This window comes from Carettochelys insculpta, chromosome 8 (assembly GCF_033958435.1).
Source record: "Carettochelys insculpta isolate YL-2023 chromosome 8, ASM3395843v1, whole genome shotgun sequence".
Classification (NCBI taxonomy): domain Eukaryota; kingdom Metazoa; phylum Chordata; order Testudines; family Carettochelyidae; genus Carettochelys; species Carettochelys insculpta.
In genome coordinates, this window is record NC_134144.1 from 14516150 (window position 1) to 14539380 (window position 23231).

At 42.0% G+C, this 23231-nt stretch overlaps 1 protein-coding gene across 1 annotated transcript; it reads right to left on the bottom strand.

Annotated features, from left to right (window-relative positions):
* Nucleotides 1–9773: 9773 nt before the first annotated feature.
* Nucleotides 9774–16144, bottom strand: C8H2orf69 (chromosome 8 C2orf69 homolog). Its single transcript, XM_075001035.1, has 2 exons — nucleotides 15782–16144; nucleotides 9774–13533 (listed from the first exon to the last, which is right to left on the bottom strand). Exons 1-2 carry the CDS (start codon nucleotides 16067–16069, stop codon nucleotides 12700–12702), a joined length of 1122 nt encoding a protein of 373 aa, XP_074857136.1. The 5' UTR covers nucleotides 16070–16144; the 3' UTR covers nucleotides 9774–12699.
* Nucleotides 16145–23231: the final 7087 nt, after the last annotated feature.

The window sequence follows — 23231 nt, forward strand, 5'->3', positions numbered from 1 at the left end:
AAAGTAAATGCTCCTGAATATGAGCTAGTGTATTGGCAATTTAAGTTCTGTTTCACATCCAGGTGTCTTCTTCAGGGTGGCTGTTAAAAAGGAAAAATGCTAAAAATGGATTACTGCTCTAGAGTCATAGAAACTGCTGTTCTATGGGGCTCACACAGCTAACTTGACTTGCTGTGTCCCTTTCTTCTACTTATAGGGTGATGAGAAGCAGCTGTGCTTTTAGTAGTACCTAGTCAGGGACAGCAGATGTGTTCCAGTGGTTCTCAGCAGGGAAAAGAAGGGAAAGGGCAGAGGATTCCCTGGCTGGCCTATGTAAGTATGCATTGTGCTTGCATTCATTTGGGTTTAGTTTGAGGAGGGTATAAGCTAAAGTGGCACCAGCTGATTTTTTTTCCTTTGGATTTCTCAGATTTTGAATTATTTGCCATCGTATTGAATAAACTCAAGCCCAGGAAGTGCAGGTGAAATCTGGGGTCCCCTACCATGCCCCAGCTCAGCTGAGAGCTGTGTTAGACCTGAGTGTTGAAAGTTCACGAATGGTGTCTCAGTCAAATTTTCACAATTCAGGTCCCCTTAAAAGGTCAGAGTGGAAGTTTGTTCCATTTCTGGTATCTGGGGTGTGAGTGCTAGACAGAAGGGAGCGCTCAGGTGGCTGTAATCATCAGCAGTACCTTTTGCATGTGGAGGAGCCACTGCTCTTATAATCAATATACACAATACTTGCAGATGGGGTCTTGAGATTTCTGGATACTTCAAGAGGAGCACTGGTTCCTTTGCCATATCCTACACCAACACTCAGTAAACAGAGGTTAAAAAAATGTCCAGAGAAACTCATGCAGATATTCTGATACTTAAACAGAGTCAAACATCTCCTGCAGTTGTCGTTTAAAAATATGCTCACTCACAAGATAAGGCTTAAAAACTTAACCTCTGAGCATTCTTACAACAAAATTTTTCACTGTTGGCACACCTGTGCCTCTGGCCTAGGCTCACAGGAGGCATGCAGTAACTCCTGAGTGTATCTCCCTTAATCCCAGCTTAGACAGTAAAGCTCCGCAAAGGTGCCATCACCTCTGAGAAGGTCCATGTGAGCTGATCACATTTGGCCTTGTTGCTGTCCTTGTTCTGGAACAGGTTTCACTTTATGCCTCTATAACTCAGTCCTGTGCACAACAGCATGGGAGCAGGCATAGTGGTGCAACTCCCCATTGTGGTGCCATGCCAGAGCAGACACCCACCGGAAAGCACAAACCACAGGCATAAGAAGTTCATGCAAGTTTGTTTTATTTTAAATTGAGACCCATCAGCTACATGAAGAAAAGGACCTGCTAACTTGTATAGTTTTATTATAGAAGGAGCTCTATCTCCCACAGCTTTGCCGTTGAATCAGACTATCACTGCTACCCCCAGGCAGTTGTACAGTACTTGATAAACCAAAGGGAGGCTTGTATTCTACAGATACAGGAACTGAGAGCAAGACCCCAGTAATATTGTTTTAGCTGTGGAATCGGTTGTGAGCGCTTCAAGAACCCTAACTAGTGGAGATGCATTGTGTGACTGTGTGAATAGGAGTAGCATCTGTCAATTGGACCCCATTCCTGAGATACGAATCTGTAGCTTCCCCGTGAATGGAGCTATAATGTTGCTCTAGGGAGTCTTGTTTTGTACGATCAATGGTAAAGGGACATCTGACAAATATGAAATGCTACTATTGTCCATTTAAATATCTTCTGCTATTTACAGCATGAGATAAATGTAGCTGAGGTTTTGTCATTCATCTGCCATTTAGCTCAGTCTGATGCTTCCAATAGCATTGAGAATTGTGACTTGTCAAAAGCTGTTAGCAGGACTAAAGAGGTACATGCTACTAATAAGGCACAGAACACAGGCTTCCTGCAGAAGCTGGGCCTTGCAATGCTGCCGATTATTCATCTAAACCCATTTTTGTTGGCAGCTCTGACTTAGAGAAAATCATTTCCCACCATGTGTATGGGCAAAATGCCAAACTAATGAATAGACATGAATATAACCAGCCGGGTGATCTTGATGTGCATACGTTATGCATACTGAGGACAGAATTGCAACCTGAGAACACTGAAACTATCTGTATTCCTCTAAATTTCCACTTCTGTAGTTAAAACAACTTTGTAGCTACATTAGGGGAAAGAGGGGAGTTCAGGTAAGACTGTGCATCCAGGCACTGGAGTGAGAAAGGATTCAAGGGCTCTCACAAATTGGAACAAAGGATCCTTGGAAATGGTGTTCAGAGCATCCCCCCAGGCCTCTTCAGGAACTGGGGAGAAAGGAAAAAGCAGCGTCAGGCTGGGGCCCAAGTTCCAGCACAGAACTGCTACCTAATACTTCACTGGTTTTCCACCCTGCTACTTCTGGCTTCACATCCTCTTGGCCATCAGCAGCTTTCCAGACTACCAGCCCACAGAGGTGCAGGGGGCTGCACTGTTCCTTCTTCCTCCCTGCCCAGCTCCTTCAGTTACATGAGGCATAAAACCGTGACTGGGGCCTCTAGTTGCCACAGAATACAACTAATTCCTAAGGAAAGAAGGTTGCATCATGCAGTAGTCAACATGTTTCTGATCTGTGTGTGTCACAGCTTGCAGGTAGCAATATCTTTGGGGCTGGGTGATGGAAGAGAAGGGCACTGTATTTTAGACACCCTCTCTCCCAATGCTGTCTCTGCTGGTTCAGGTTTTAAGGTTTTCTGTAGCACTAATTATTGTAACAATTATCAAATCAATTATTCTGGATGCATTTTTGAAATATTTTTCTTCAATGCCTTGTATAAGTAAAAACTCTAACCCAAATATATTTGAGCAAATTAATCCAGTATGAAACTTCATATCAATTAAAGGCTGGGATGGTCCTTGTAGTGTGAAATAAGTCTCCTGTTTAATATAACATGAAATTTGGTTAAGGGCACAGCCTATTTCAACGTGAGCCAAATGCTGTAGTAAAGGCAACTGTTTGTATTACACAATGTAAATATCCTGGCTACACAACCCTTGTTTAAGTGGTATCTATGTATTTTTTAAAATATTGAAAACTAGATGATTGTATCCTCTTGTTGCTGGCAACAATTAACTCCTGCTCCAGGTGGAGTGATTGAGGGATATCATTCCCTCTGCATGGCCTCCCTAGTATATAGTCTCTCTATAGACACTGCCAGCAAGGGCACCGGTAGCATTATGGATATTTGCCTAGTAGAAAGTGGTCTGAGATTACTCAGGATTCAAGACAGGTCATTGGTGTAAAACTGGAGTAGCACAGTGGCAGATTAGGTCCAATGTGTTTAAGGAATAACTTCAAGCTAGGATGATTAGTGAATCTCTCTCAACCTAAAATCAAAGTTACTGTACTAAAATAATATGCTTGGAAGTGGACATGCTAGTGGGACCCAAAGCAAAATGGAATTACACTACAATAAACCAGAAAGTTCTGTGATTGGGCATTTGCCAACTATTTTTCTATTCTAACACTACAAAAATATTTAAAAGAAGTACTTCAAATAGCATCCATAACATGGCAATAAAGATGGCTGACAGTGTCACAATAGGTGAAGTTGAGATAGTTAAATGTGAGCAACACCCCATCCCCCATCAAAACTTGGCTCATCCCTTATGTTTTGTTACACTGCAACAACATTGGGGACTGACATCTTAATGTAACTGACTTTATTACAAACCTACATCTGGAAAGAATTTAAAACAATATTTACACTTGGTGGAGCAGATGACAAAGGACAACACTTGATTTCAGAATATAAACATTATATATTTTTCTTTATACAGTTGCCATGGAAAGAAAAATCAAATGAAAAACATTCCTTTTAAAATATTCTTTTGTGAGGCTACTAGCATAGGCCAGCTAAACTATCCATCGTAGGCATGAGCTGGCTAAATAATGTTATGCTTTAAAAATGAAATAAAAACTTCATGTAAGGAATGTCCAATGGACATTTATGTATTAATCTCCTCTATCGTTTTCTGCTATAAATTGTTATCAATGGCTGTTGACAGGATTGGAGCTTGACCCTTGGTGTTACCCAAACAAGCGAGGAAAACACTTAGTATCAGCAGTAGACAAATAGGTTGAGCCCTTTTAAACACTTAAATGAAACTCTACTTGCTTCACTTACACAAGTAGTCCTTGTGAGGGACTATTAGCATTAGTAAGGCAAGCTGAACTTGACCAATAGTGGTATACTAAGCAGGTATACTAAGCGCTGTTAATAGTACCAATGTCCATTATTTCACCACTTCAAAACTGTTTACTTGGCGGGTTTACTTTTTCTTTGATTGTTCATGTGCATGCCAAGTTAGGTGCTCATGAACATGTGTGCAGGGCAGCTGAAAGATTTTTCCCCTAGCAGTAACCTTAGGGTCAGTCCAGACTCCCATCTGCCCTGTAGTGGTGCCTTCATGGCACTCGATAGAGAGCCATGCTGACTCCCCTCCCACCACTCATGTCCTTCTTTCCACGGTGACTTGCTTGCACTTGTAGTTGTAAGTGAAGTAGATCCCTGATTTATGGGGAGGTTGCATTCCTGTGCAAGTCAAATTTCACATTACGCAGAGGAGTCAGGATGCAGCCAGGAGCAGCAGCGATGGATGGTTTTCTGTCTCCTGTGAGCCACACGGAGTTGACAGACAAGCTGAGTTTTCCCTCTCCTGTGAGCCATGGAGAGTTGGCGCCTGATTTCCCAGCCACTCCCAGGAGATGGGAAACTGATCAGCACTGCTGCACTGGTCAGTTTCCCAGCTCCTGTCAGTGGCAGCAGCCATGAATCAGGCTGCTATCCCTGACAGGAGCTGTGAAACCACTCCTGTTGGGGTAGCAGCCTGACAGGAGCAGGGAGGCTATTGCTCCTGTCAGTGGCAGCAGCCTGGCTCTCGCCACCCTTAACAGGAGTGGGGAGGCTGCCGCCACTGACAGGAATGGGGAAACTGACCACCGCAGCAGTGCTGGTCACTCTCCCCACTACTGTCAGTGGCAGGGAGCTGGCTTCTAGCTGCTGGGCTGCTGCACTGGTCTGTTTCCTGGCTCCCCTGAGTGGCAGGCAACCCAGAGCCAGGGACCAGCTCCCGGCTGCTCAGAGTCGTGTTAACCAGAGATTTGCACAACTTGAGTGCACGTATCTTGGGGTTCTTCTGTACTATAGTGGTAGCAATTTTTTGGAGTGTAAATGGTTAGCTATTTTAATTCTTTGTTGTGTTAATTAGATCTGTTGTTTTGGAAGGATTGTTCTCCCCTCCCTTGAGATCCTGGCACCATGGCATGCCTAAGGCACCAGCCGTCAAAACCTGTGTTGATTGCGGCAAACGCATGCCCAAGACAAAAAAGCAGGCCCGTGGCACTTTAAAGACTAGCAAAATAATTTATTAGGTGATGAGCTTTTGTGGGGCAAACCCACTTCTTCAGATCTGGAAAGTGCTGAAAATGAACTGGCACAATGAGTATTAGGATGTTCTTTGAAGTGCCACAGGACTGCTTTTTTGTTTTGTGAAGATAGAGACTCACCTGGCTACCTCCCTGAAACTATTCTGCATGTGCAAGAGTGACTCCTGCATGTGGTGATTAGTGTCTGGGGAAATCTTGTCAGAAGGATCACTGTTAGAGCTGCAACACTTTTAAACCAAGAACCTTAGAAGACAGAGCCCAGTACTTAAAGATTCTCAAGATGGAAGTGGTGCTCCAGCCTGCATGTCTCGTCAGACATGGCAACAAGTTTGTCGTCCTTGGTACAGAGTGCACTGGCAGCAGGATTGGTGCCAGCACCCTCCAGGCGCCTTAGGAGACAGAAGTGGCCAAAACACCCCAAAGTGGACTTTTCCCCTATGAAAGCTTATGCCCAAATACAGTTAGCCTTTAAGGTGCCACAGGACTCAGTTATTACTTGTGGATGATGGGGATGAGAATTGCCATAATAAAATGTTTGTTACCACATAGTTTATATTCCATAGCAATATAAATGTAGTATCAAAGAGGGAAATCTCCTGTGGTGTCTTTTCAAAGTGCTCATTACCCCCAGTTTTAGTGCAGAGTTGCAAGAGCACTGTGCTCCCCTCTAGGCACTTAACTGAAATTGTCAGATGAGTTAAAGTGCTCATCTCACAGCCACCTCCGCTATTCTCCAGGCTCCCACTTCAGGAAAGCACTTAAGCACCTGCTCACAAGCTTTCCTGGAGCAGGTTTGCTTTCCAGCGTCAGGGCCAATAGGAGCTGTTGGATGTGAACTCCTTTTTTAAGTCTGGTTCATGTTACTTGCATGGAATGGGTTAACATGTCTGTAGTGACTTCACTGATTAAGAGAATGCTTAACTTCCTACTGAACTGTCATGTGAGTCGCAATTGCATTAAATGATTAACACTATTGGAAATTGTTAATTAGAAACTGTTGACTAAATGCAGTTCAGTTGACATTAATTTACTACTTGATGAATAAATATATTAGTAAATTATACTTCCACACAACTTCCTCTACTTCCACGCCTCCACCCATAGAAGTTTAATGTTCAGACTTCAGTTCAATCAAGATAAGGTCACCAGTCTGATTTAAACATTACTATCCCACATCTTTGGCAGAAACTAAGTGTATGAAGGTTGTGAAGTCTGTCTGAATAAAAATCTTGGCTAATGAATTGTTGCTTTTTTTGTAACACAGTATGGATGGTGTTAACTTCTCCCCTGGCTTGCAGAAAAAATAACTCACAAATGACAATTTCAAAAAATAGTAACTTTTATATCAACTATACAGCACACGCACCTGAATTAAAATAAAGAGGAAAACTCAGTTCTGAGCTATATATTTATGTTATAGTGAACATAAGGAATCTGATTCCCTATTAACATTATGTATCAAGATTTTCTAAGTTCATTCAGTAGTGGCTACTGCATTAATTGCATGTTTCTTGAACAGGAAAACCATAAAGGAAGCAGTAGCTTCAATTACATAATTTCTGAAATACGAGGAAGAAAGTTTTAGGAAATAACCAAAGTGAATTTCTTGATTGAAAGGCACAGCTTTTGTTCTCAGAGGACTTTAATGTATTTTACTTTTAACTATGTCCCTTTAGAAGTCAGTCAGATATGATGGGGAAAATACATGAGATGAAGAGAAACAGAAAAGCAAAACTCCCTTCCAGACAAACAAAAGTTACAAATAGTTTGAAAAAAAATAAATCCTAACTCACCTGCACACCCAACATTTTGCTTCCTTTTCAGAAGTTGGGAAACTCCATCTTAGAATGATGGCACAGGTACACAACCTCTTCTTGATCTCTGCTTACAACTTTCACATCTAAGACCACATCTAATCTTCTTTTGCAGTGAAGTAGTCACTATACATTTCCCCCATGAGAACAAAAGAAATTGGGAACAGACGGAGTATTAGAGGAAGACTTTCACACAAATTGATAATATAGATGCTTCCTTTTTCATGGAGCGTGTGAAAGAATGGCAGGGTTTTTGTCCTGTAGTATCTCTCACTTGAGTTGTTTGTAATAGGTAAGATACAAAATAAATAATCCATCAGTAAGCAAACTAAGCTAAACACAGATCCCCTGCACAGCCCTTTAGCACAGGCATTTTCATTGGTGTGCTATGAGAACTGTCCAAGTGTGCCATGAGATTTTGTCAATTTCCTCTCTCTGCAGCTCTCTGCAGAGCCCCCATTAGGGTGGTGGAGCCAAGGGCGACAAGAGTAATGCCTTCAGGTGAAAAAGGTGGGTGTGCTGTGGAATTGTCTCACTGAAGTGTGCTGTTACTTAAAAGGTTGGAAACTCTGCCTTAGGGATACTTTGACAAGATAAAAAGCAATCAAGATATTGGTCCTCAGTCAATGACAAATGGATCTATGAATGTCATTTTTACTTTTGGGTACATCAAGTCAGTAGAGACATGCAGTTTGCAAGTAAAGATCAGAACTCTCTCCATGTTTCTTTGGCATCACCCTCCAATACAAATTCTCAGGCTATTTTTCTCCAAGATGTATCACCATTTGTTGAGGTTAACTCTTCTTTTGTCACAGTTCTCTCTCATCTGGCCAAAAGGGAAGATTTTTCACTGTGCTTTACCTCAATCTAGTCCAATGGATTGATTTATGTCAAAAAAGAGACATACAAATGGGAATTTAAAACACCACTCTCCCTCTGCCCCCAACATTGAGGATTACTAGAAAAATCATGGATGCAGAGGAGCAAAACAAACACAGGGATAAACTTGAGCATTCAAGACCAGATAGCACCATTCTTGATTTATATTCCCACAGTGTGTTTTCCAGACAGCAAATGAATCACTCCAAAACATACATAATGTGAAGTAAACAATCTGTGTTTATGGAGGAAAGGTAAAAAGTAGCATGAATAAGCTAAAACAAATTATGATTTCATCTTGTAAACAGCCCTCTCTGGAATAGAGAGGTAGGATTAAACTGGATGTCATTTCAGTCTAGTACTGAACTATTGCAGCAGTGAAATTTCAGTGCTGCATCATATTAGCAGTATGAATTAGTGAACTCAACACCTGCAGAGAAAGCCTTGTCAGCAGCGCAGATTGTGCAACCCTTACGTGTAACAAAACCCAGCTTCCATAAAGATAGTGAAAAGTTTGGCATAGTTTAGAAGTGACATGAAGGTATACAAAATAATAAACGTTAGAAAGTAAAGCCAAAACTTTATTACTGCCCCACACCACAAAAATCAGAAGCAAGGGGCATTCACAGTCAGAGGAAAAATCCACTGTGCATGGGAGACAGAAATGGCTAGACAAGGAAGGTGTGATAACAAACCGAGGACAGGAATAGGGGGAAAAGACCAAGATCCTGTTGGCCGCTGCAAAAGGTCTGCAATGTACATTACAGTATTTAGAAACAGCTAAACTTATCAAAATGCCTGTACTACTGTAGCTAAGTATGCAAAAAGGTAACCATGACAGCTTTTTCTTTTAAACTGCTACAGTCGAGTAACTAGTATATTTGCACTGTTTAACACGTAGTACCACAATTCCACCATAACTTAAAATCAATTTTAATATAAACCTACACGGTTACCTTTGTACTTATCTACAGCACTACTAGAATTCTGGATTATTTTATGGTTCATTTAGCCACCTTTAAAACATTTAAAATAAAAGATGGATTAATTAAGTGGTTAAACATATAAGCAGGTACAGGTTGAACCTCTAATCCAGAACTTTCTCATCTGGTAACTTCCATAACCTGGAATTTTAGTTAGCCAAGTGACCACTTATCATGGGTGTGGCGAAGTTTCTAGTGGTCCCATGAACTCTGACAGCCAGGACTGGTGGTTGTGGTGTTCTGTGCTGTTATTTAGCTGTAATTTACCCCAAATGTATTTTAAGAGCCCAGTAAGCACTGGAAGCGTTGGTAATGTGCTAGAAAATATTGATCTCCCGTCATCCGGCAAATTCTCTCATCCGGCACTGGTCAGGTTCTGAGGATGCCAGATGAGAGAGATTCAAACCGTATTAAAATTTAAAGTATTAAATGTGCTCTTTGCACATACTGGTAAATCGATCAGTAAAACAAAGCTGCAGCAATTTTTTTATCCCTGCTTCCAGAGATTTGAAAGTATATACACTTCTCCACTAAAGAGCTAATGACAATCCTTGATGGTTTTACAGAACTGAATCATGTGCTAAAGGGCATTTTATTAAATGCAGTTAGGAGAAATATTTACCTCAGAACTAAGAGCAGACCTTCTTATGACTGTCCTAAGCAAGCAGTAAGTACACCATACAAATCCACAATAAAGTACAACCTCACACCAGTTAACTGAAGATTCCTTGTTTAATACAGTTAGTTTTACATCCACATTGAGCTGATTTTCCCCACAAAAATACTGAGTTACTTTCCACATTCTGAACATTTTATTTTTAGCATGCACTGAAGTGAATGACAGATGCACAGCCCAATAGAACACTGCAATGGTTAGAGAAAATGAAAATATAGTACCCAAAATATTTCAAATAAAAAAGGGACAAAATAGCAAATCTTAGAACACTTTTGATGATGGAAACATAAGTGTTTATCTTTAATGTAAGACAGAACTACAGTTTGATTAAATGTACTATTTATGGCAAGCCACTTCGGATGTACTGATAATTCACATTTCTTTGGACAACCATTCAGAAACCTTGAGGACACTGCCAGTCAGTATACACAGCTCTTCTCATAGGTTTGCAATATCCTCTTAAAAGTGATATTCACCACTTCAGCTAGCACTGGATATTGTTTTGAAGTGTTCCTAATTACAGAATATGGAATTTACTCGTGTACCAAGATTAATATCTGCACAACTTTGGAAGTGCTTCTTCATTACACTAGTAAGGAGCATAAGATATATTTCAGTTGAAGTGTGAATTAATTGCTTATGACCTTTCAATTAGCAGATTTCTATTAAACAGACTACAAAATGTGTGCTTTTTTGTCTTTAAAGCATATATTTCAAATAGAAAAACCCTGACACCCACTCCTTGTGCAGTTAAGATGCTACCATGGGTAATCATCTATTTTGGAATGTATATATAAAGAAGGCTTGTTAAATTGTGTTGAAAAGATAACCAGTGGGTAGAGCTGGCCAAAGCTTTCAATAAAGCTTGAACAATAGCAGAAGAAGGTGGATATCATGGAAAGTTTAATCATTATGAATTCATTTTATTTATTATATTCTATAATTTGCTCGGTTGTTTAAAGCACTTGATAATTAATGACCTGACTATTTTTTTCCACTCAGAAGTAAATATTTAAGCCTAAACAGATTTGACCCTAACATATAGTTTTAATCTGGAAAGTGGCTCTGTAAAATATGGTATTTAGCGTGCAATGTTTTTCCACTTGCTTTCAATATCAACTGTTCTAAGCTGCAAGTAAAAAGACTTCCCTAGAGTCTAGCTAGGATTTTTTTATTCTTGCACACCACTGCCAGTAAGATATGCCCATACTGAATTATGTTTGTGACATCCATATACTCTCAACCTCCCATGATTTTGTACAGAGAAGGCTGAATGGAAATTCAATAATTGTGTGATGATGCATAAGGAAAAAAGAATCCTGTTCCTTCTTTCAGCATGTTGGAGCTAAAAGGAGGAAAAAGAAATATAGCAAAAAACCTGTCCCAAGTAGGCAGATAACCCCAAACAAGGAACAAGTTGAATATGGCAAAATTTGTACGCTATCACTTTTCAAAGTAGACCCACACTAACTTTTGGTATTTCCATTTTCACAACCAGGAGCTGTTGTTATAACAACTGTTTTCACAACACATTTCTAGACAAAACACCTTTTCATACTACTATTGGTTCATTAACAGATGTGGCTATCTTTAGGGTTATGATTTTCCAAGTCAAGTTACATTTATCACCTGCATGAATATGAAGAAGATTTTAAGGCCACACATTCTATCCCTCTTCCATGTGGTAGTAATTTTGAAATACATTAAAATTTTTATCCCAAAATAGCTGACCACATCATTTTTACTAATCTAGTTTTGCACTTTGGTTTAAAAAAAATTGCATAGAAAATTATGCTTCTGAAAATAAAGCTGTATAGCTTTGTTTGCTGTATACTACAATCAATCACAGTTCTACAAACTGATTTTTCAACATTCTTGTTCAATTGAGAATATGTTCCAGAAGTTACCACGTAACTTGCAATATATACAGCATAGAATACATTTCATGGCTTGATTTAGATGAACAGCAAATTTGTTGTAGTTTTCAAAGAAGACCCAACAGTTTCAGACTGAGATGGATTAAGACACCTCACAGGTTAACTGCTATAGCTGAAGCTATAATTTGTAATTTCTAACAGTTAGTCAAACCTCAATATTAATAGGGAATGTTGAACCAATAGTAAACTCTAAAGTGCATTCTTGGTCATTTAAAAATTATGGTTATATGTTTATTATTGTCACACGAAAGGCTATGCCCTGACATATGGTTAGCAATTAGTTAACAGAACTTCGTAAGCACCTTGCCCTTTCCATGGCTATAAGGAAGAAACAACTGACATTTACTTTTGAAATAATGGTGCCATTTGTAACTTTGCTTCATTCAGGGAAAGTTAAAGGGCTGGCAGATTTAAACTACCCAAATAATACCATTTGAACTGAAGTAGGCAAAAGACTGTGACAACTATTTTTTCCTCCTTTGTGCCAAAAAGCAAAACTGCTGTCTTCTACTAACAGAGGTCAGAATTTTCAAAACTGGGAGTCAAAGTTAGGTTCTTTAATAAAAATGATCTAACATTCAAAGGTACCGAGCACCTATAACTCCTGCTGACAGCAATGTATGATGTAAGGAGCCTAGCTTCAGGCATCAAGATTGAACATTTTGGCCACAGAAATCAGTTTCAGATTAAATGCAGACATTTTACCTCAAAATGTCCATTACGTTAAAACTACATCTATATATGGGCAGCTGTTACCTTTTGCTAAGAGTCATACAATCTCTCTCTATAGAAAAGAGCAGCACAAGCATGTAGGCTTTCTTGTCAAGGCCCTTCTTAAAGCACAGGAATTTATATAGACTGATTAACAAGTTATAATGGAGTTACTATTTTCCACCGAGTGTCAGCACAAAACAACTTGTAAATCAATGTTTCAAGACTAAAACATCGTAAGTGCTTTTGCAAAGACGACAGTACACAGGTGTGTAATCAAAGTCTCAAAATACTTCATGAACTCGGAAGTGGTTATCTAGGGAAGGGACTTCATCTGCAAAATGAAGCTGTTTATTTACTTGTGTGCCAAATTCTTCAAGAATCTGAACAAATTTCTTGTGCTCCTTTCCAATCCATGACCTCATTGTATCAAACACTTGGTAAGGTGTAACATGTGCATGAACTGCAATCCCTGTCTGAACAAATTCTTTCAGCACTTCAGGGTCAGTAACCCAAGTCTTGCTTCCTCCAGAGTGACCACCATCCAACCAGTAAAATGCTCTTATATTTTTTATAAAGGTGTCTATGTTCCTGTCCTTTTTAGCTTCTTTTAATTCATAAAGCAACTGGTTCAAAACCACACAACCTTTACTGAAGCCAATCAAAGTAAATGATGCTGTACCTATAGCAGACGGTGTACCAAAATTCATAGCAGAATTACCAGAATGTTCACAATTTCTCTCTCTCTCTGCTGCTGGACAGCCATTTGTAGTATGAACAGATTTGGATTTACAAACAGCTATTGTTGCATCCTTGTTGAAACTATATGTATTCTTTCTGGACAGCAAAATGTTCTGAGTGATGCTGAATGCATTAACTAGCAAAGCATGAAGATGTGTGAAAGCTCCAAAGTCACTGTTGTGTTCTGGTGCTCCAAACAAATTGCTTGCCACAAAATTATCATAGCAGCTGAATTTGTGCAAATGCATACGGGAACATTTTACAACCCAAACATAACTATTAGGGAAGCGGCGAGCAAGTATGGTAGCAATATTTTCTAAACTCCAGCACTCCCACTGAAAGTTTTCTGGATGGCAGGTCATAACTTCATGATAGTTCTGAAAGAATCAAAACAGACAATATATTACTATGTTGTAAGAGCACAGATTTTCAGGTGAACAAAGGTTTAACGTTCTATAAATACTTATGCTAGAGAGCCTGAAATAAAATGAAAGGACTATGGCTGGCTGCTAGACAGGGATAAATGATTTTCTTTGGGATAGTTTGTCTTTCAGATGTTCAACATCAGCTATCACAGGATGAGATTAATCTTCAAAATGGGAAGCATGTTTTCTTTCTGATAAGTACACAATGTAAACTTAAACAAATTTTAAAAAACAGATGTTGCTCACTGCATTCATATTATAGCAAAATACTACCCAAATACAGCATTCAGTCTCCAAGTATTGACTTGCGTGTTAGGGTGAATTCCCACTTTAAAAGGCTCAGATTCTGTAGAATACACGTCATGTTAACTTGTAAAATTATATTCAGCCTCACAAACAAAAAACAAACCCTAACTCACCATTACTGTTTGACCTTAAAACGTAAGAACTATTTTAACATCAATGGGAAGAGACCTGATTAACTTTTCATGAAGCACAACACAGGGGAAATGGCACACAACTGTTGACAAGGCCTAGTTTATAGAAGACAAGGTCCAGTCTTCTTTACACAGTCATAAACCTTAAAAGCATGGTAAAATTGTGTTGTGCAGTTTTTGCTTCTTTTTGGCTAGAAAGGAGGAAAATCCCGCCCCCCATCTAAATTTACTGTTCAATATTTCTGTGGTGGTAAAAAGCAGAAGTAAATAGGACTACTCAGAGACAAAGCTAAATGTGTAAGCCTTTTCAGCATCAATGTCTTTGAGTCTGAGTTTATCATCTGTGCAATAAATAATACTTCAACACCTCAGATAATTTGCAAGTATAAATTTTTAGTGATTGTAAACCACTTAAACGCTCCTTATTGCCACAATACAGAGTGTCACAAAAAAGTTAGTGGAACTGAATATCTCAATTAGTGATGCCAGTGTCAAGAACTTTCAGGCCACCTAACATGTAAAACTGGTAATAAGCACTTCTATGAAAGAATAAGCCTAATGGCACTGGTTCAAGCAGTCTATAAACTTCAGATTTGGAAGCTAACAAGCTACACAAGTGAGTAGCTAGATTTAACATTTTATAGTGCGTAGGGAATAACTTTCAAAAGAAGAGACCATTAACATCTTAGGATACATGCAATGTGCCGCAAGGGGCACACAAAGAGGATGCATCAGGGAATCTGGACTGCTAAATGGTCTGCCTGTCCTGGGGCAGGTATTGACACAGCCACCATGAATGCTGACCAATGCTCCCACAGCCCAATTAGCTAAACTTTAGAGCTAAGAAACCAAGCACTCAAGAGCCAGAAAACTGCAGAATGAATGTTGCTCCAGTTTTCAGACTGATCATGTCCTGTTTTTCATCAGATCTAGATTATTAATCATAAGGTATAGGGATAACATTCTGGAGCAACCTTACCTTCTGACCACTTGATTCTACATCAGTAGAATTTTAAATAACTTTCATATTTCATAAATTTCACATCATCTTAGTGAAATCTATTTTCATATTAATAAAACAATCTAATTGTATAAAAGTAGCTGTTCACTGTAACCAGAACCACAGTGTGAATACTACAAGGAGACTGAACAAATCAAGCCAGCACCTTCACTCTAGTTAACTATTAAAACTTTCACTGTGTCCAACTTTAAATAGGTCCCAATACATCCACACCTACAATATATTTAACACCAGAGTTGTAATGCACACAATGTATGCAAATTGATATCAATGCACTCTAAAGTATAGGACTGTATTTATTTATAGCTATGTTGCTATAATACTAGGCAACAGGAGCATTCCCAAATGTACCAGTTGGCAGCATATCTTTAGGCTCCCACACTGCATTAGCACTTCTGATGCAGATCCGTATAATGGACAAACTGACAGTAGCTATGAGAGCACCAGGCTGGGGTACAAGGGAAGCGTCATATCATCCTAAGCAACTTGGAAAAATACCCCACCCTAACAATACTACCTCTTGCTGCAGCAGATTGAGTCTGACTTTTAGTCTAGGGACAGCACAGTGGGACCGCAGGTCCCCTCCCCCCACAAGGTGCAAATGGTGGAAGAACACGCGCGGCGCAGATCTGCCTTCCCACACATGAGAGGCGGGAGGCGGCACCAGCTGTGCCTCCCGTCCCCCAGGTAAACGCAGGAGGTGGCCTGCCCAACCCCATCGCCCCGCCTGCCGGGCAGGTACCTGTACATCCCCCGGGAAATAGACGACATGATGCCGAGGCGGCTGCGGCTCCTCCGGCGGCAGCCGCAGCAGCAGGTCGTTGGTTCTGCTGGGGTCGGCGCCCCACACCTGCGGCAGCCGCAGCCACGGGGGGCTCAGGCGGGCGGAGGAGGAGCCGCCGCCTGAGGGCCCCGCCTCGCAGGTCGCCGGGGATCGGCACAGGCTCATGGCCCGGACCAGGCAGAAGAAGGCCGAACCCCTCAACAGTGAGGCGGCGGCGGCGGGCGAGCAGCGCACGCGCCGGCTCATAGGAGCCGCCAGCCCCGCTCTCCGGGCCCCGCGAAGCGGCCACAGCACCAGGCCACACCCGCAGCCCGCCCAGGCTGAGGCGCTCCGCCTGCCTACGGCGCACGCGCGAGGTGGGGGGCGGTGCCTATTCACGGAGACCCCCTTTCGGGGCGTGGTCTGTGGGTCCGCTCTCCCTATTGGCGGTTTCGCTTCCCGCCTCTTTCGGAAATGGAACAGGGGAAAGCCTAGCTGAGGTGAGAGGGAGGTTGGAGGGAAGTGTTGCGCACGCGCACGCGCACGCGCACGGTTTGTCGCGTACGCGGCCTCTTACAACGGGCGTAACAGTCCTTTTCTGAGGGGTGAGGTACAAATAGCGGCACTGCGGCCGGTAACTGCCTGCGGTTGACGCTGGCGCCCATCCTGAACTATTGCACTGACGCAAAGCCGCGGGGCTGGCTTTAAATGGCACTATAATCTGCCTGGCTGGATTGTCGTGCAGGTAACTCGAGTCAGTGCCACAGGGCTGTATTCAAGCAGCATGGCCTTGCAGCGTAGTGCTGACAGAGTAGGATGAGGCTACACAGCGCAGTATGATGTCACAGTGCTGCATGATGTCAAGCTGTGACATCATAGCACTGTGTCAGAATCGTTGCATGTCTCAAACTTAACGTCTGTGCTATGAAAAAAATAAGGGTGCAGATAATTACTGGAGTTCATCTGCAACATGGAGCAGGGAGGTATAGTTTGGTGGCTTGAGCATTGGCCTGTTAAACCCAGGCTTATGAGCTCAATCCTTGAGGAGGCCATTTAGGGATTGGGGTAAATAGATGTTAGGGATGGTGCTTGGTTCTGCCAAGGGGGCAGGGAGCTGGACTAGATGACTTCCCAAGGTCCCTTCCAGTTCTAGGAGCTGCATATCTCCATTTAAACAACAACAAAAAAACCATCTGGGCCATAAGTAACAGTCAACATGGATTTGTAAAGGAAGAAATCATGTCAAGCCAACTTGATAGAAAGGTTGAGGATAAAGAAGAAGCACTATAACTGGACTTTAGTAAAGCATTTGATATGGTCTTGCATGGAAATGCAACCTAGGTGGGGCTACTATAAGGTGGGTGCATAACTGTTCTGTGTGAGTGATTATTAATGGTTCAGAGTCATGCTGGAAGGGCATAACAAATGAGGTTTCTCAGTGGGTCAGGTTTGGGACCAGGTCTGTTCAATATCTTCATCAGTGATGTAGGTCAGGAGCGAGCAAGCTTTTTATGTTGGGTCCCACTTTTACTCCCTGCAATCAGCAGTCATCCCTCATTCCCCCCATCTGTCTAATGGAATCCCAACAGATGGAAATTTTGATTATGTTCATATGGACAAAATCCCTCTCAGCATGGTTAAGAATATATGTATGCAGAATGTAAAAATGTTATTGATTGGTATATAAATGTGAATACACATACATCAAAACAGAACATATCTGAACATTTTTAATGAGATGGATGAGCCTGAGACCCAGCAGCCGATTTTGCTGTGTCCCACTTACAAAATTTGATGCCCCGCAAAGGGGGTCTGCCCTTTACTTTGCACACCCTGGATTTAGATAGTGGTATGGAGAGTATGCTTATGAAGTTTGCAGATGATACCATGCTGGGAGGGGTTTGGAGAATAAGGTCATAATTCAAAAAGAAACTGGAGAAATCGTCTGATGAAGTGGGTCTGTCCCACAAAAGCTCACCTCTGAATAAATCATTTTGTTAGTCTTTAAAGTGCTGCATTTCTGCTACTTTGCTTTGAGTTAAATAGGATAAGGTTGAATAAGGACAAATGCAAAGTACCCCATTAGGAAGGAATAATCTGTTTCACATATACAAAATGGGAATTGTTAGTCTTTAAAGTGTTACTGGACTGCTTTTTTGTTTTGATACAAAATGGGAAATTACTGTTTAAGGAGTGCTGCAGAAAGGGATCTAGGGGTCATAGTGGACCACAAGCTAAATATGAATCAACATTGTAACACTTGCAAAAAAAAGCAAACGTGAATATGGAATGCATTAACAGGAGTGTTGTGAGCAAGACATGAGAAGTAATTCTTCCTCTCTACTTTGTGCTGATTACGCCTCAACTGGAGGATCATGTCCAGGACTTGGGACTACATTTCAGGAAAGATGTGGAGACACTGGAGGTGGTCCAGAGAAGGGCAACAAAAATGTTTAAAAATGTAGAAAACATGACCTGTGAGGGAAGACTGAAATAACTGGGTTTGTTTAGTTTGGAAAAGAGAAGACTGAGAGGGGACATGATAACAATTTTGAAGTACTTTAAAAGGGTGTTACGAGGAAGAGGGAGAAAAATCGTTTTCCTTGATGTCTGATGATATGACAAGAAGAAATGAGCTTAAATTGCAGCAAGTGAGGTTTAAGTTAGACATCAGGAAAAACTTCTGATCTGTCAGGGTGGTTAAGCACTGAATTAAATTGCCTAGGGAGATTTTGGAATCTTCATCATTGGAGATATTTAAGAGCAGGTTAAATAAACATCTATCAGGGATGATCTAGATCAGCGGTGTCCAATAGTACTTGAAGGATCGCCACAGTTGTGGTTGTCATCCTTCCGTATTCACCGTAGCCCCTATCCCCACTCTAGCAACACTCTCTTCCTCTCCCAGAGCCAAGCACCCCCAGCCCTCCCCGGCTCTAAAAATGCCCTCTCCCCTCCTCCAGAGATAGGCACCCCCAGCCCTCCCACCTCTAAAAATGCCCTCTCCCCTCCCCCAGTGATGGGCACCTCTAGACCCTCCCCAGTAATGCCCCCTCCTCCCCCATAGCCAGGCGCAACCACCCCCTGAGCAAACTGCTGGTGACTCACCAGAGCCACCACTGGAGCCACCAGGCAAGGTGAGCCCTGCTGGAGCCACTGGAGTAATGCCAGGCAAGTGCACAGAGTGGACGGAGGGAACTCCACATGTGCGGCTCTAAGGAGCTGTGTTTTGCCACACCACGGTGTCCAGTTCACCACATGTGATGAGTGACAAGCATATGGGACACCACAGATCTAAATGGTGCCTGGTCCTGCCATGAATGCAGGGGACTGGACATGATGACCTTACGAGGTCACTTCCAATTCTAGCATTCAGTGATGTCATGCAAAGTGATAATACTGAGTAAAGATGTTGAGCTGCTGTGTTGTGTGGATAACCCCCAGCATAAATCTTGATCTTTACAACATCTGGCAAGGACTTCCACAGGTTGACTGTGCATGGTGTGAAGAAATGCTTCCTTTTGTTTGATTTAAACCTGATACTTATTCATTTTATTTGGTGACCCTTAGCTCTTAGGATATGAGAGTAAATAAGGAAGTGTTGTTTACTTTTCTGCACACCAGAAAATATAATATTTGCCTCTGTATAAATCCATATATTGAATACTGGGGGCATATCTGGCCATCGCATCTATAAAAGATTATATTGGAATTGGAAATGTTATCGAAAAGGGCAACAAAAATAAATAGGGCTATTGTAAAGCTACCATACAAGCAGAGATTAATAACAGACTTCAGTTTTCAAGAGATATGATTAGGGGAGATAGGCTAAGAGGCCTATAAAAATCCTTACTGGTATGGAGAAAATAAATAAGGAAACACCATGGTATTTTGTTGTTATTTGGACGGAAGCTTCCTGTCTGGCCAGCTGATCAAAGAGGGGGTTGAAGCCTGATGCTGTCAATGTGTGGCCATTAGGCACCCCAGTCTAGCCTGATATGTTCTAAGATTTGTTAAATCCATGTGGGACAATGTGATGGGATGTCCAAACTGTACACTGGTCCAAAAGGGTTAAAAACAATCCTGGGCTCAAGTTGCTCCAGCCATCCAAACCTGCAGAGAGTGCACCACATAGAGACAAAGCTTATGAGGAGTAAGATGGACCCATTTATCTTGAGGGTTCCTGAATAAGAATGCTCAAAAGCTTCCCCATGAGGAAGAAGACTGCAGGCTGAGGCTAGTTGGAGCTGAAGGTTCACTTGTTTTGTCTTTTGCTATTTCATACTGAACGTACAGCTGTCATGGGAGACTGTAGGAATTGAGCCAGGGAGATGACTAGGGTATGCCAGAGTGCCTGCCACTGTTTCTCTGACTCTGAGTCAGTGCCTGATGGAGTGGGAGGGCATGGGCTCCCCTGCTAAACGCAACTGCTGTAGGAAGGCACAAGCCTAATTTCCACATACATCTCTAGTAAGAAAGGGTACAGATGTTGAAAACCCTGAGGTGAAGATAAGCCACATACAAAAATTAGGAACTCAGCTGAAGACCTTTCCTGCTGGGAGGTATCTGACTGGAAACTCAGTGCACTGACCACTAGGTGACCTGGCCATCTGAGGACTCTGTTACAGGCAAATTTTTCCCTCTAGAGCAGTATATGCCAATCTTAAAACATTCACATACCCCTTTTAGGACTTTGGCCTTCTTGGCGTACCCTTTTCCTAGTGCCATCCCAGTGATTATCTCCTGAGTATTTTTAGTAATTTATTTTCTGCTATGTACCCCTTGAAATCCTTTCCTGTACCACTGGTGGTATGCTAACCATGCTTTGTGAAACACTGCTCTAGCGCAAGGGTGAGCAAACTTTTTAGGTTGTGCCCCCCTTTTTGGCCCTGCAATTAGCTGGGCTCCCCCAACCTGTGGGAGGACCAGAGGAGGGCATGGTGGGTGGGACAGGGGATCTTGGCTCAAGTCGTCCTCAACTGTCTGCTCACCAGCATCTTAGAGGAGAACCTACCAGAGGCATAGTGTGGTTTCTGCCCAGGCTGCAGCACCATTGACATAGAATCATAGAACACTAGGACTGGAAGGGACCTCGAGAGGCCATTGAGTCCAGCTCCCTGCCCCAATGTCAGGACCAAATACTATCTAAACCATCCCTGATAAACATCTATCTAACCTGTTCTTAAATATCTCCAGCGATGGAGATTCCACAACCTCCCTTGGCAATTTATTTCACTGTTCGACCATCCTGACAGTTAGGAACTTTTTCCTAATGTCCAACCTAAACCTCCCTTGCTGCAGTTTAAGCCCATTGCCTCTTGTTCTATCCTCAGAGGCCAAGAAAAACAAGTTTTCTCCTTCCTCCTTATGACTCCCTTTTAGATACCTGAAAACCGCTATCATGTCTCCCCTCAATCTTCTCTTTTCCAAACTAAACAAGCCCAATTCTTTCAACCTTTTTTCATAGGTCACATTCTCTAGACATTTAATCATTCTTGTTGCTCTTTTCTGGACCCTCTCTAGTTTCTCCACATCTTTTTTGAACTGCGGTGCCCAGAACTGGACACAATACTCCAGCTGAGGCCTAACCAGTGCAGAGTACAGCAGAAGAATGACTTTTCGTGTCTTGCTCACAACACACCTGTTAATGCATCCCAGAATCATGTTTGCTTTTTTTGCAACAGCATCACACTGTTGACTCATATTTAGCTTGTGGTCCACTATAACCCCTAGATCCCTTTCTGCTGTAGTCATTCCTAGACAGTCTCTCCCCATTCTGTATGTGTGAAACTGATTGTTCCTTCCCAAGTGGAGCACTTTGCATTTGTCCTTATTAAACTTCATCCTGTTTACCTCAGACCATTTCTCCAATTTATCCAGATAATTTTGAATTATGACCCTATCTTCCAAAGCAGGTGCAACCCCTCCCAACTTGGTATCCTTTGCAAACTTAATAAGCATACTTTCTATGCCAATATCTAAATTATTGATGAAGACTTTGAACAGAACCAGTCCTAACACAGACCCCTGCGAAACCCCACTTGTTATACTTTTCCAGCAGGATTGAGAACCATGATCTTTGCTGTTTGTCAGGTCCAGGAAAGATGCACAGAGCAGAATTTGGATCTATATGCCATCTTTATAGACCTCACCAAGGCATTTGACAACATCAACAGAGAAGCCTGGTGGATTATCCTGTCAAAATTTGGCTGCCCAAGAAGATTTGTTAACATCATGTGCCTGGTCCATGATGACATGACTGGCGAGTCCTCAGATCCATTTGAGATATCCAATGGCATGAGGCAGGGGTGCATGCTGGCCCCAGTATTGTTCAACCTCTTTTTCACATTTGTCCTCAGCCAAGCAGTTAGGATCCTGGACCATGGAGTCTACATAAAGTACAGGCTTGATGAGTCACTTTTCGACCTTTGTTGTTTGAATGCTAAAACCAAGATGCTTGAGAGGCTCATCCTTGAAGCCCTTTTTGTTGATGATTGCACTTATGGCACACAAGGAATCTGATTGCCAGCTTATCATCAACAAGTTTGCTGACGCCACTCGCCTCTTTTATTTGACCATCAGCCTAAGAAAGACAAAGGTACTGTTTCAGCCTGCTCCAGGATCTGCTGCTCTCTCCACTTCAATCTCTATTGAAGGAACAGAGTTAAAAACAGTAGACGAGTTCAAGTACCTCATCAGCGTGATAGCCAGTGATGGCTCCCTTGACAAAGAAATCAATGCCAGGATCTGCCAGGCCAACCACGCACCAGGACGTCTGAGAGCACAAGTGTTGAATCAGCACAATAGCCGACAGTCCACTAAACTATAAGTGTACAAGGCTGTAATCCTGACCAGTCTCCTGTATGGATATGAAACCTGGACCTTGTACAGAAAACATGTGACACTGCTGGAGCAATTCCACACATGCAGCCTGAGGTCAGTACTGCACATTCAATGGCAGGACAGAGTCACAAACCTGGAAGTCTTTGACAGAGCAGGAACTACAAGCGTTGAAGCCATAATTCTGAAAGCCCAGCTTCTCTGAAGAGGGCACTTCATATGAATGATGGAGTCAAAAATCTCTAAGCAGTTCCTCTATGGTGAACTCTCCCAGGGCAAAAGGAATCAAGGTAGGCATCGCAAGAGATATAAAGACTGCATGAAGGCCAACATTGCTCATGCTGGATTAAAGCCAAAGCATGCAGAAGACCGAACAGGCTGGCATGCTCTTGTACGACATGCGTATGACAACTTCGAAGAGCAGCAACACATATGCCTGATTGATGCTCATGAGAGGAGGAAAGCAACAGCATCAGGCGCACCGACAGAGCCATGACAATTCCCTTGCCCCTGCTGTGAACACCCATGCCTTTCAAGGCTTGGACTCTTCAGCCACATGCGAGTCCACAATCAATGAGCCTGTGCAAGC